The 15,733-nt window shown below is 28.6% G+C and overlaps 1 protein-coding gene across 2 annotated transcripts in view; it reads left to right on the top strand.

The window, feature by feature from the left end:
• The window catches only part of LOC129958961 (tripeptidyl-peptidase 2-like), a 100,806-nt gene extending 85,554 nt beyond the window's left edge, over nucleotides 1-15,252 (top strand). For both annotated transcript variants that reach the window (XM_056071718.1, XM_056071716.1), the window contains exons 23-30: nucleotides 2,105-2,349; nucleotides 3,507-3,585; nucleotides 6,453-6,589; nucleotides 8,098-8,206; nucleotides 8,298-8,446; nucleotides 10,078-10,351; nucleotides 11,333-11,452; nucleotides 14,061-15,252. In XM_056071718.1, coding sequence (XP_055927693.1) covers nucleotides 2,105-2,349; nucleotides 3,507-3,585; nucleotides 6,453-6,589; nucleotides 8,098-8,206; nucleotides 8,298-8,446; nucleotides 10,078-10,351; nucleotides 11,333-11,452; nucleotides 14,061-14,150 — 1,203 coding nt within the window. In that variant the 3' untranslated portion in view covers nucleotides 14,151-15,252. The remainder of the gene's footprint in view (nucleotides 1-2,104; nucleotides 2,350-3,506; nucleotides 3,586-6,452; nucleotides 6,590-8,097; nucleotides 8,207-8,297; nucleotides 8,447-10,077; nucleotides 10,352-11,332; nucleotides 11,453-14,060) is intronic.
• Nucleotides 15,253-15,733: the final 481 nt, after the last annotated feature.

The raw sequence follows: 15,733 nt of genomic DNA, 5'->3' as shown, positions 1-15,733 counted from the left end.
TGATTTTAATCATTTAAAAAATCAGAGAAAAATCGAGAACAGGCGCTGCAAGACGTAGAAAGATGCTTAAAATTTGGTTTGCTTATTTAGCATTGAAAGGATAGATAAATACCAAATTTTAACCAAATCCATCAAGGAGTTGACTCTGTCGGTCTGTTTCGTGTGCATGCAAACATAACTGAAAAATTAATGACTTAAATCATTGAAATTTGGTGCAGCATTTTAAAATCTAAAATGTAGATCCGTATCAAATCTATCGAAATGTTCCCCGTTTTGTTGGTCAGTATATTTTTATGCATGTAAACGATAACTCAAACTTGCGTTTTAGATAAATGAAATTTGGTATATAATATTACTAAAATTGTAGGTGTGTATCAAATTTTGATTTAATTTGATCAAAAAATTTCATCCAAAAGACATACTCTATTTCCTTCAATATACTATGAGACTCGGAACCCTTATGTGCAGACTCTAAAACTATAATACTACGGGGGGGGGTAGACCTTTTTAGGGGACTAAGTTTCGGTAGACCTATCCTGCTGGTTTCTGCTTCAATTGAAAACGAAAGCATGATTTTGTGTGTATGATTAATATCCAAAGATATTTGAAATTTAATGTAAAATATTGCCCAGCATTGTAATCTAGAACTAATTTATTGTATTGTATTAATGATGCACTGATTGTTTCAGCTTTTGATGATTTAACCTTATAGGGTTGATATGCATTAAATAATATAAACAATTTCCATCGTAATTTTTGTGCAACCTTTTCTTTGTCTATTGTGGTTTACTTTATTGTTAAATAAAATGTAAATATCTCATCCCCCATCTTTCACCTCATCCGTACTTTGATAAAATCAACTCCTGGCGTTTACGTAATAGTGCATTTAGTTTCTTTATCTGAGAATAAAGGGTATACGAAACCGATAAAAAAGTTACAAAATACATTCATTAGGTCTTTATTTAAAAAATTTATGTGAATAATATGTTTATGTAACAAAAAGAAAAATGTATTGATATGCGAATATATCCCTGAATTTTGTACATGAACTGAATTTCTACTTTTCTTTGTGTGATACAAATGGGTTAAACATATTGCTAATGTGCAGATGTTTTTTTTTTTTTTTTTTTTACTATGGTTGTTAGACTAAAAGTTAATACAATTTTGATGTCAATTAATAATTTATTTTGATACAATACCATGTCCTTTTAGTTTTAAAATGCATACTATTATTGAAATGATTTTCTTTCAACTGTTTTTTTTTTTAATTTTTTTTTTTGATTTGGGTATTGGTAAACAGTATAAATAGGCAAGATCCATGAGAAAGAAATTGATTACTTCATTCTTAAGCATTCTACCAATGTTCATGCGATTTTACATTACATCTTTCATGAGAAAGTCTGTGACAGTCAATTTTGAGAAAAGCTATCTAGAATGAGCATACATTTTCTAGTGTATTTATGTTGATTAGTATGTTTGCAAAAATCGGCAACACATTTACAAAAATTATGCTTATCCTAAACCTAATAATTAGAAGAAGTGGTTATTTGTTTTCTGAGCATTAAATATTTTTTATTCAGATATTAGTTAGAATACTATTTCACATATTATTAAGAATATACTCTGCAATACATAAAAGAAAGAAAATGAAGCAAAATCTTTCTTAAGTTTTTAAATACTTCCTCAAGAAGCCAAGGAAATTATTTTGAAAACCTGGAAATAACTAGGAATGTATTCATCGTGTTAAATCTTCTGATATATGAATTAAATTAAGATATTTTAAATGTATTAACATCTTGATTTTATATTTGACACATGTGTGGAGGTTTCAAGCACTATATTTAGCATATTTAAATTCACAGTTTTACAGTAAAGCTCTTCTGAAGGACAAACTTATGAAAAAGAATCTAGCTTAATTATTTTGTAAGGCTAATTTGGGTTTCATTCGTTATTAAAACTTTAAGACTGTATTAAGTCTTTACAAACACTAATATTTACATATATCCTAAAAAAGCAGTTTTTAGCATTACCTTTTTTACTATCGTTTGTTTCCCTTGTGAATTTGATTTTGATTTCTTTTGGAAATTGTGACTGGTTTTATTAGTATGCAGCAAAAGTGGATAAAGGAGACTATACCTTGAAACTGCAAATACGTCATGAAGATTCTGCATTACTTGAGAAACTGTCTGAAGTGCCACTGCTGATTTCTATAAAATTGTCTAGTAACATATCTATTGACATCTATGATAAGCATTGTAATGCTCTGATTAATGGGAAAAAGATAAACGGTCAAACTGTAGCACCAGGATCCACTGTTCCTATTTTCTTAGCGCCTATTCCAAGTGATAAGTGAGTACTTTAAATATATATATATGTATATATATATAATATCGATATTTTTATAATTTGTTTGCTTGATGTATGATTTAAATCAAATTTGGTATATTCGCTCTGCTAATTATGTGTGTAGCACGTAATCTTATTTATTATTTTTTGGTAAAATTCTTGCTTCCTTAGCATACTTAAGTAAACTTTAATGATCTAAATTATTCTATTATAGAACATATCCATTATTTTTTTTATCAGTCATCATTTAAATAGTGCCAAAAAAATCACATTTTTCAATATTGAGGTTTCTGTCTACCAGTTATGATTTGAATATTTGCATAAAACACATCAACTAACTTGAGTGCAGGTTATTTCAGAAAGCTAATTTTCTTTATCCTTCGAAAAGATACTATAAAATTTTAAATAAGAATGTAAATGACGATGTCTCCTCATTGAGACCAACATGCATAAATGGATGAGAAGTTGCTCATGCTTTCTGGTGGCATAGCAATGTTGTGGAGGTCAACTTACTTATTCAGTAATTGGACATACTTCCTATGGAAGGAGTTGTGGTGTGTCTGTGAATATTGCTCTTTCTGCTCCTAACCATGCTCCAGCCTTGGTAACCATGGTGAATCTGCTCCTAAACCATGGCTCCAGCATCTATTCCCGCTTCCTATTATCATTAAATAAATTAAAATATTAATACTTTCCTGAAGTTACTGAGATATAAAAAAATTAACATGTTGATTAAGTTAAAAATGTGTTGAAATGTGAAACTAACTTTACTAGTTTATTGAGTGGGAAGCCTGGCAATATGCAGTTCCTGAGACCTTAAAATATCCTATATTCATCATTGTACACTATCAATACTCAAAATTCATATTGATTCCAATAAACCCCTGTTTGAACAAACTAAAATGAGCTATTATTTCTTTGAAAATTAAACTATTTATCTGCACAAGAAGGTTTTTATAATTTGTCTGCCAAATTAGATAGTTTTAATCTGCTCTTGAATAAGCAATATTAGAACAGCTTATTTTTTCTTTTCTCTCTATTCAGTAAACACTGGTTAAATTAATGTACATATATGTTCTTTCGGTATTATTTATACTGTTTTTTGTGTTTTTGTTTTTTTAACATAGCAGATTACTGAAAATGTATTTAATTTTTCTTAGGCTTCCAAAAAGTTGTTCTCCTGGAAGTTATCTTTCTGGCAACATGACATTTTTCAAAGAAGATGCTGTAAAAAAAGCTGTAAGTATTTATTTATTTATTTTGATAAATTTGAAACAGGATTTTGTAAAATATTTAATATTTTATCAACTCTGAATTCCATAAATAGTTAGCATTTAACTCATCAGTAAAGAAAATCTTGAAACTACTCCATGTATTTCACTTTTATTACTTTTAATGTACTTCAAATGCTTTAATGTTAAGTATTGAGTTAAGAATTTGCTCAATTCTTTAAATATACAAGATTTAAGGCTTCTAAAGAGGATAATTTGGTACTTTTTCATTTTTTTAAATTTGAAATCTATTCAATAAAAATTTCCTCTTTGTGAATTCTTCTAAAATGTTCTTAACTTGTATCATTTACAGAAATTTACATTTTTTTTGTGTGTGTGTTAAGTAATTTATCTGATCCTTAATTTGTATTTATCTGTCCACGAAAAATGAGTTTAAAATCATAATATTAAATCAATTAATGATTTTAATATTGGATATGCAACTCTTTTAGTGAAAATATTAATTTTGCAACCCTATAAATTATCATTTGTAAATGAAATATTGCAACTAAGAATTATAGTAAGACCAATGCTGATTTTAATACACATTATAGCTTCCTATTGAGAAAAAGATTAGAAAACGAATTTTTTCTCCCTTTCATTTAAGATGCATTAAGGTTTATTTTTGTTTCATTTGTGTACTACATGACTTTTCTCATTCATTCCGTCACTGCATTAGTTAAAAACCTATTTTTGTATCTTGAATTAGAGATGATCTAACCAACTCTTGACTTTTGCATGTGCATTCGTCAACATAAATAATAAAATACTTTTGTAATTTTGTTATTAATTTATTATCTTCACAAAACTGGTATCAGTGGAAATTACCTAAGAAGGCAGGTTTATTTAATTTAAAAAAAATTTGAGCCGAGTTAATTTGGAAATCTAAATTTTTTAATAAGTCAATCCAGTATGTTTATATATATATTTGGGTATCAAATTTCATTTTGAAATTCGCTGTTCTTCTTGGGTTATTATTGATTTTGTTTGTTTAAAACTCCGACTGAAAAGCGCCAACCCACTAAGGATCATATATTAAGTAAATCTCAGACTGCAGAAAGCAAAAAGTGCATTTCTTACATTTTTTATTTCATTGAGATTTTAAAAAAATAACCAAACATGATTCGAATTGATTTTTAGCATGAACATTCATTTTCAAATGCCACTTAATGTATGATTTTTTATTGAAAATTTAAGCATTTCTTTAGGTTTAAAAATAATTTTGAATCTGCCTGTATGGTTGATCCAGCCCTAAATATTTCATTACCACTCATAATGTGTGTGTGTAAGTGTTAATGAAATGAATTGGTTTCACTGTTTCTTAAGCGAAATTTTATTTCATTGGTAAAAACTAATTTGCATAATGCCATTTTAAGCATTCAATTTATCAGCTCTTATAAAGATGAAGTTTTATTTTCATGTGGAAGTGATTGTTAATCAGAAAGGAAAATTCATTAAGAAATAAATTTAGAACTTTAAATTACAGAAATACAGATTGATTTACGGAAGAAAATTCAATTGATGTCATCTAGTTAAAATAACTGCGCCCGGTTAATATTTATGGTGATTAAACAATTCATCATCCAAATTTTAAAAATTTTCTTTACTTTCCTAGAAATAAAATTTTATTTTCTCGTGTACGAAGGATATAAGACAAATCAATAATCGTCTAATAATTTGATTCCTTGAATTTACTAAAACCTCACGATTAGACCGCCATGAGGTTAAAAAAAAACAAACAAGTATTTGAAATTTTGTCCGCCTATCTGTGATAATGTAAATTGAAAAATGCAGCAAATTGCAGCAATGAAATTTCGTACCAAAATATAGCATTGTAACAAGTTTTGAATAAGTCTAAATTAAGGGAAACTGTTACATTGCCTGCCCTACCACGTACATAAGAACGGTAGCAAAAAAAAAAAAAAAAAATCCAGATTTATGAAATTTGGTATAAGGTTTTATCATAGCAATCTGTATCAAAATTTGAACCAGCTCTGTCAATTGGTTGACTGTCTTTTAATCTTTCGACTCTTGGGTGTTTAAACAAAATTGTTCAAAGATGAAAAAAGTTATACACATAAAATTTAGTGTATGGTTTTGGCACTAAATCTGTTGTCGTGTGTTGAATTTTCTATTCAATAATTTAATGTCCAAAAGACGTACTTTATTACTATAAAGTAACTAAAATATAAATTGTTTTTAATATTTTAAGTAACAGTATTCATCTGCAATACGGATATGATACATATACAGCCTTAAGGGCAATCGTAGTAAAAAAGCAATAAATAAAAGGATCGAGTGATCATTAATTTGCGCATAAAGTTTGTAATATTGAAGCTTTCCGTTCCAATCCTATTGCAGACACCAAAAACCATAGGAAGAAGCATGAAGAGGCAAATAGCAGGATTGTATGTAATATGAACTACAAAAATGTCATTGAATTTTTTTAAAACATGCTTTTGTGCTGCTGTTATATAACTTTAGCTCTTTTTAAATTTTGTCAATTATCTACAATAAGGTTATGTGATAAGAAAAAAATGATTTATTATCCATTTTAAATAAAAACGACATCGATGTCAATATTGCTAATCACGAATATCAAATTATTTTTTGACTATATGTGCTCGAATATTTCTGTGTTTGAAAAAGTAAATGGTCACTTAAAAAAGTTTATAAAAGTTTTCAATTTTGAATGTCCATCACTACAAACAAAAAGAGATGAAAATTTATATATATTTTTGTTAATTTAAATAGTCGTATAAAAAGATCTAAGTGGTAAAAAACCGAAAGAAATAAGTATAATTTCGTGATTATAATCAATTGTGATATTTCCAGGATACTTATCCAATTAAGTACATCATACCAGAACTACCAAAAAGACCTAGTTCAAAGTCAGCTACGGATAAAGAAAAAACCTTAGAAGAGGAATTTGCTGAAGAGCTTAAACAGATGAAAATTAATTGGATTTATAAGTAATTGAATTTTTTGATTTATCAAGCTACTATAAATTTAAATTTTAAGTAGTTTATTGTACTCCTGTGCAGATGTACCTAAAGAGCTTTATTTTTTCCATATTTAATTACTATTATTACAAAAATTTAGAAATAATTTGTTGGAAAGGATTAAAATACTTTTTCCATAACTGAAAATTTATGTTTTAGAAATTACTTCAGGTATAATATCCAGATCTTATGCAAATCGAATCTATTGGGAAATGTATTCTTTTCTATAGGAAGTTAGTTGATTTTTTCAGCCATGTTTTGTTAATATGCATATCAATAAATATTGTCATAAAATCAATATTGTCATCACTTCAGTTAATTTATTGAAATATTCTGCTAATTTAATTTTGAAGCCTTTTGAGTGTTCATATAAGAAAAAGGATGCGACATCAGAATGCTGCATAATGCAATGAAATATTAAATTGTATACACAGTTTACGTTTACCGTTGACACTTCAGAGAAATTCTTGGATATATTTTTCATTTGCATAGATTTTTCATAAATATATTTTTTCATTCATTTCCAATTGCACAAATGCAATAAAAAATCATTAAAAACCCTGTAAATTAATTGAAACTAATTTAAAAAATCATATAATAAAATGTCAAGGCAAGCAGTAAAATGGAAGTATATTATATGTATTTGAAAATTTTAATGGAGTTTTTCATGCAGGTATCGCCATAAAAACAACTTCAATCGGAAGAGATAAGAAAGAGGCATCACTTATGGAAATAATATACTCTATTCATTTGTAAAAAGTATGAGCGCCAAATTTATTTTCATACTTCTGGAAATACGAAATTGACTATCAAAGGTACTGAAATAGTAGTAATTTGTTGCTCAAAAATACTGAAGTATGTAACCTCAAGAACTGTAATCCAAGAGTTAGGATACATTTCAAAAGTCATCTATCATAATTTGATTGATTTAGATAGTGTCACTAAGAATTGGAATTTAAGGTATGTTTGGTTGGGGTTGTTTTTTATTCCTGAATGTATGGTCTTAATTGTGCTAATTTATTGAAATATTCTGCTAATTTAGTTTTGAGTCTTTTTATAAGAAAAAGGAAGATGTGACATCAGAATGCAGCATAATGGAATGAAATATTAAATTGTATGTGCAGTTCACGTTTATCATTTACTCTATGTTCATGAAATGTTCTTTAAAAGGCCTTTTCATGATTGCAGTTGCAGCAATGAATGTTGCTGGTGAAATATTAAATTTTTAAGGTTTGTAAAAACATACAGAATATAAACATTTGTAAAAAAAAATTGTGTTATTACTAATCAAATTTGTGTCCTAATTTCAAAATATGCAAAGATGCTTAACATGTTTATATAAATGATTAGAAAAATATTTAATAGAACATAATTTTGGTTTTCTGACCCATTCTTTGTTTTAAATTTTAACATATTTAAACTCCCTCTGATATATATTTTAGTCATACAATATGTTCTGAATGGAAAAATAATTGCAGGTTAACTGGAAAATCATCGAAAGATCTATATAATGAGATGATAATAAAGGAAACTGATAATATGAGTCCTATTCTTCTAGCACGCTTGGTGTCTTTAGATAAAGAATATGTGAGTATAATTATCTTATAGCATTTGGCTTCACTGCTGTTGAGTTGTATATTTGATAACAAATGTATTATTTTCCATTTAATTTTTGTAGGCAAACATTTCGCAATATGAGCAAAAGAAAAATCACTTGCTTGAAATGGTTGAATTAGCGGACAAAATTTTGTCAGGTTCAAACTGCAATGAAATATTAGCTGCTATGGGCTCTAAAACTGACAAGAAAGATCAACCGAACTTTAAAAAGTGAGTATGTATTAAAGATTGTTTTAATAAAATGGTATTGATTGTTTTTATGTAATGGTAGAAAATATAAAACACCATGTGCTTTTGTTTTGTATTATTTGTTCCTGATAAATTATAAATGATGAGAGGCCTGAAATACAGGGTGTTTATAATTAAAGTTCCACTAACAGGCTCACTTTTATCTGGAAAACTAAATGACGTATAAAGTGCATCTGCATAAATCATTTGCTTCTTCCTGCCGTTTAGGGCAGATTGGTCTATATGCTCGTAGGCCTGTCAGATGTGTTCCACCTACTACGACTCACTGTCGCCTGCGGTTAGTCTGGAGTAGAGAGCATGCATTGTGAACACCGCAACAGTGGGCTTTTGTGATGTTTTCCGACGAGTACAAGTTTAGCTTGCAGTCTGATTCTCGCCAGACTTTCCTATGGAGAGCACCAGGTACCCGTTACTACCAAGAGAACATCATTGCACGGCACCGTTACGATGGTGCAGGATTGCTCGTAAGAGCAAGGATTACTCTGGGTTCCAGAACTGACCTGCATGTTCAAATTGGAACCATCACAGGCCAGATCTACGTTATTCTGGAACAACAACGTTTGTATCGGGACGCCATGTGCACAGAATTCGTGTTTATGGATGACAACGCCAGTCCTCACCTTGCAAACATCGTAAACGAATGCCTTCGATCGGAGGAAAAGTAGTGTGGTGAAGCTTATAAGCCAGCTAACAGCTACGGGACACGAGTAATTACTTTTGTCTTGTTGTGGTCTTGTTACTCGGCTGCGAACCACAAGGTCTCATGTTCTATCCAACCCAATGCAACTTCCACAATGCCTTCAACTTTATGAACTAGCCAATTTTCAGAACACCTGTTATAAATCTAAAGATGTGGCGGTTTTAATTTTATAGGCTAGGCTAATAATGTATGAAAAAGCAAGGCATGCCATGCTATATCTTTTGTGTTCACTCATCCGTTACGATTTCATTATAAAAAGAAACGACTCTTTTAACATCTATTCTATCCAACATTGCACGCATGGTTTCGGATCTTTTCTAAAGAGTGTATCTAATGAAAATTACTGTATTAAACTATTGCGTGAATTGTAGTTTTATCTTCGTTTGAAAAAACCAGCATGTATTTCTGAATGTAAAATTAATGCTGTTCAATTATTCATAAAAGAATGGTATATCTAATGAAAATTACTGTATTAAACTATTGCGTGAATTGTAGTTTTATCTTCGTTTGAAAAAACCAGCATGTATTTCTGAATGTAAAATTAATGCTGTTCAATTATTCATAAAAGAATGGTAACAGTGGTGATTTTACTGAACCTCACCGTTAAAACTGTGTGTGTTCCTCAGTTCAGATTTTATTTGTCGATCTTTAGATATTCTCTCATTCCTTTGTTATTTCTCTTTATATTATTCAAGATTTCTGTTCATATTTTTATTGATTGCTCATCTTGATCTAGGTTTTACGAACTGTTTCAAGTTAGTTAATTTCAAAACATTTATATTATGTTCGACAATAACAATATTAGAAGGATTTAAGATCAAATTTAGTGAATATTTTTATTATATACTTTCAAAATTTATTCATCTTTTTTATAATAAATATTTTGTTTTAGATATGAAGGCCAAAAAAGTTGTATTATTGAAGCTATAGTTAGGAAAGGAAAAGCTATGTGTGATTTCCTGTCTCTAAATTCTGATACAACTAGTGATAAATCTGAGCAAGGAAGTGAAGGATCTAAGTCTGTGGAAAATGGAGATATATCCACTCATACTGTATTTCCAGTGTTTTCAATGGTAAAACCTGGGAGTGATGCAAACATAACTTTAGATGTAGTGAATGAAGTTTATTCTGAGCTTCTAAAGTGGACTGATCAAGCAGATACTAAGGTTTGTTTATATTTCTTTTTTTATTGATAGCACTTGAGACAGTTTGTAAATGTAATATAAATTTTATTTGCAAACTATTGTATATAAATCTTTCTTGATTCCATTTATTTTATCTATGAAAATTCCTTATTGCAATGTAATTTTAAAAAATTATAATTTCTGCATCTTATTTCTTGAATTTATTTTCATACACCAGCAGAAAATTGGATTCAAACCTTGTTCAAGATATTTTCTATATCCATATATATATATATATCAAAATAGTCTTATTGCATAGATCCTTTTTCACATTTTTATGTTTTTGATATTGTTAATTGCTTGAACATGAAATTAATTACATTTTTCATAATGTTTATCTAACATAATGAACTGAAAGTTTAATTTACTGTAATTATTTAGATCTAATTACCATAAATTAGTCTAATCTAATTATAAGAAATGTGTTGTATTGGAATCTTCTGAGTCGTAATGTTTTAATCTTTGTAAGAAGTTGTTAAGGCAATTAGTCATATAATCAAATGTCTTTTGTGACGATGACATTATACTGGCGTCTACATACCTTTTTGTTTATTACACAAATAATTTATTTTTAACTGGTAGAATAAAGCAAGCCTATTATTATTTATAAAACAGTGTAAAATTTTATTAGCTTAGTGTAAATCCATATTGTTCTATTTCACCCATAGTGTTCTATTTCTCTTCCAGATTCTTTTGTTAACGTAGCTGGTAATATGCAAACTATTGCGATATTTATTAAGAAAAATCAATGAACTTGATTTTCTCTCTTTATGAAGTACTATAACCGGGTATAATTGTCGGTCTGTAGTTCATATAAAATTTTACTTAAAAAAATTTTTTAGCTTTAAATTCTGATGTAACATAAGCATTCAATCATTTTATATTGTTGATTAACTGATGTATATATTACATAATTAGTTGCTGAATAAATTTAAATTTTATTTCATCGTTACATCATTATAGATATTTGGTTTCACTGAGAAGCTGTGTTTAGCACATGGTCACTTTGGAAAAGTATTGAAACTTATATTGAAACAACAAGATGAGAAAAGAACTTTGGAAAATGAGAAAAAATGCATAGAGGTATGACATAACCAGTATATTTTTTATTTGGTTTTCATTCATTTCAGCCAAAAAATGTGAAATATGTTTTCATTTTATAAAATGTCTTACAGTGATTACTTCATTAATTGTAATACTTTATTGAAATTTCCATTAAGAAGCGAATCAACTTTACTTAATATAATTTTCTGCATTTGTTTGTGGTTTCAATTAATATTTAGGTGTTTTTTTTTTTATTTAAAACGCTAACTGAAATTAATTTTAACATTAAGTACAGTAATTGCAATATCATTCTGTTTTTAGAAAAGTAATTTCCACTTAGTTTTGTCAACATGGCTTTGTTTGTTTGAAAAAACTTTGACTAGTAAAATTCTGCTTTTGTTTAACCCTTTGCACACAGTTGGAGGATAGTGTGCACCAATAGATGTGTGTGTGTATATATATATAATATATAATATTGTTAAGTAAGACAAACATCGTTAAAAATGGAAAAACACTCCACCCTTATAGACTTTAATTAAGTCTCCCCAACTTGCTCAAATAGTTCCTATTGACTTTGAAACAGTTGGATGTGGCCGTACATGCAAGAGCAGGAGACATTAGAAAATTATCCCTCCAGAATAATAAGTCACTGTTTTGGAAAAATTAATAACTTTTAGAGTTTTTTGTTATATTTTTATGTCTATTTTTTAAAAATATTTTTGAGACTGAGATTAATTTCAAAAAAGTTATCTATTACAAGCTTTTTATTAATTTCTTACATGACCCTTCAAAACAAAGGTATCGTACTCTTCAGCTTAAACCATGGCAACAGCCAATCGGTGCAGTCTCAAATATTTAACATTAATATGGATTGAAATAGAAATAAATTAAAAGTTGATGTAGCTGACCATCTCAGTACAGTGGTTTTGGAAGACCTTAATGTGGAATATATAGACTAATGTTGATATCTTATGCTCTTATGAATATTGGAGCCGTAATCGCCCAAGATCTACTATATTTTAAGAAAACAAATTTCTCACTAGATGATAGAGGTTTTTCTTAGGTATTGCTATTGCATCTAACTTTTAACTTAAACTAAATTTACAAAAATATGCCTATGCATGAAAAATGTTTATCTTGGCAACAAAGCTTGCTCTTGGAAATCAGTGCCCTTGTAAGAAACGCTCCAGAAACTGGACCTTAAATTTTTTTAAAAATATATGGACAGTGCACTCTTTTTGGTAGAATAGAAACAAATTATACCATTTTCATTTGTTTTGAGTATATAATTAATATAAAACTCGTATCACCACTGTGATACTTGTAAAACATGCAATGCCATGCAGATGAGAAGTAATGATACGATTGAAACAAGAATATAGTTATCTTCAATTTCGCATCTTTTGTCAATAAAAATTCTCAATTTTGATACCATACTAATTTCGCAAATTTTATATTTTATCTCTTGATTTTTTTAGTAAACTGCTTGATTTCGTGTATTCGTTTATTCGATTTCTATTTTTGCAAGATTTGTAAGTTAAAAAATACAGAAACTTGCATAGCTTTCAATGTTTTCATTTTCGAAAAAAAGAGAGAAAGAGAATGAAACTACATCTTGTAATATTTTTATTAAGAAAATATAGTGGTTAGAATTATGTTTTTGCCGAGAAAGAAAATTGAATAATACTTAAGTCTTATTTTCTGAGAATTAAGTGTTTTGTGGAATTTTAAAAATAAAAACATGCTACTTTATATGTGCATTATTTATCTATTTAACCTCTATTCCTATTATATAATAAAAAAGTGTTGTGTATAGTTAAGTAAGGGAAGAGGTAGGGGAAAAAATTAAATGCCGCATAGAGTGCGTCGGTCTGGCCCAAATGTTCCACGAAATTAACCTTGTAGAGAGGATTAATGTTCTTGCTGTGTGTTGGTTTTAACAGACTGACCCATGTAACTATCAATAACTTGTAATAAAGCGACCTGTTATGTTGCAGAAGCTTTTCTTTTCCATGTTTTATAGTGTATAGTAACATTTCTCTTGCTCCATTTAATTCATCTTTTGTCATTAATTTTCTGATTAGTCTTGTTCTTAAGAAAAAAGAAATGGATTAAAAACCTAGTGTTCTCTAAAATATTCCTGACGGTCTGACATTATTTCCATCATGATCTGAATCCCCACCATATTTTTTATGAGATTGATTTTCAGTATTATGTTATTTTATTTTTAACACAAAAAGGCATATTTCCTTAAATTTAATGTCCTATTTCAATACTTTTTAAATAAATTTTGAATGTATAATTTTGGTTTCTCTCTTCCCCCACTCACATGATTAATTTCTGCCCTTTTCAAAAGAAATTCAACCCTGATATGCATCTAAGACAAGTATCCAAATCATATTACATACTTATCTTTATTCACACTGTATTACTTCATATCCGTAAAAGTATCTTGTATCTTGAACGATTTTGAAAAATCATCGATTTTTTTTAAATTTTCAATTAAAAATCAAAACTAAAAGAATTAAATATATTGATAATGCAATTTTTTTTTCGTCTAATATACGAAATATGAATTCTTATTTTGTTGTTAAATATTGCTTTTATAGCTTAACTTATGTTTTAGCTGTTTTTAATGTACTTTCAGCTTTACCAAAAACTTGGCTGGGATCACTGTGCTGCCTTTTTCCAAAGAAATATGCTTGTCCGATATCCACTGTCACACGCATTATTTTGAAAATCATGTGATTAAATCCATATTTATACAATATTATATTATATTATATGTCAAAGTACTTGTGTTAATTGTATAACAGTCCATTTTACTTTGCATTCTCAGTGACATTCATGTTTGTGTGTACACTCGGTTATATGTTTTTATTACATATATTTTAGTTTTTATTTATTATATTTTGTCAATCATGTTTATTGAAAAATATAATTTCCTACAGGGTTGCTATGCCACCAGAAAAGAAAAAGGAAAATTTAAAAAATTTCAAAAGAAAAGGGAATTTTAAGTTTTTTAACCCCCTCCCCTCTAAAAATGCCGATCTCTAAAGATTACAAGAGTAAAAGATCGTGGTCATAACTTCCAAAAGCGAAACAATACTAATCGCAATTGTGTAATGTGGAAAACTCGCCTCTTTGCCCTCTCCTCTTTTTCTGTATAGATCATTCCACTTTCGATTTACGATACAGTTTTCCTTTTCCCACTCGATTCCGGAATAGCAGCTAATGAGCGTCCACGAAACCTCTGCAACTGCGTAAAAAAATAGAATTCATTTCTTTGGCAGGAATAGCAACATTCAATCTGCGGAAGCACCACGGTGTTCTTATTCTAGCATACGTGAATTTATTACGTGGTTTGTTTATTATTTGAGAAACTGTGAGCTTATTCAAAATAGATTAGAGAGTTTATTTTTGAAACAAGGAGCTACTCAAAATCTATTTAATATGAATTGAACGGATAAAAACAATCCTGATTTTGTTGAATGGATTCGAGAAGTTCCGCAAAATCCTTTTGTTGCGTACTGTTCTCTTTGTAAGAAGATAATAAGATTAAGTAATATGTGAAAACAGACACTTATTAGTTACTCCAAAATATTAAAGCATACAAGACTGCATGCCAGTTGAAAAAGTCATCATTGATGTTGGATTTGGTATCTAACAGGAAGACAGGAGATGACACGTCAAATTTAATGCCCGAAATTAACAGATTTCGGACTTTAGCTTTAAATGATTTTTCTTTAATTAAAAAGTTTTATGGGCATTAAAATTGTTGCGTCACAGTCTTGTAATGCATTCTATGATGTATCGAAAATATGTTCATTGATAGTGAAATAGCTAATATATATATATATATATATATATATATATATATATATATATATATATATACGTTAGGTCGTACAGAAATCGTAGCTCCATTTTTTTTTTTTTTCATCTGTTAAGAAATCTTTAAGCAAAAAAAGAAATTTGTAATATGCTTTGATGAAGCTTTGAACCAGATATGCCAAATAGATATTATTAGATATCAGTGTGAATCAACTAATGAATTCTCCACAAGATATTGGAATTCAATATTTTTTGGCATAACTGCGCAAGAATTGCTTGAAAATTTTAAAGAATCTGTATCAAGTTCGGACATACAGTTACTTTTTCAAATGAGTATGGATGGGCCAAATGTAAATTAAAAAATTTTAAAATATGTCAAAGAAGAACTTCTGTATGAAAATGAACGTAAAATTTTAGATCTAGGTACTTGGCTACACATAATTCATAGAATGTTTCAATATGGACATAAATCTAATGGATGGAAAG

This window comes from Argiope bruennichi, chromosome X1, assembly GCF_947563725.1.
Source record: "Argiope bruennichi chromosome X1, qqArgBrue1.1, whole genome shotgun sequence".
NCBI classification, from domain to species: Eukaryota; Metazoa; Arthropoda; class Arachnida; order Araneae; family Araneidae; genus Argiope; species Argiope bruennichi.
This window is presented reverse-complemented; position numbering and strand designations above follow the sequence as displayed.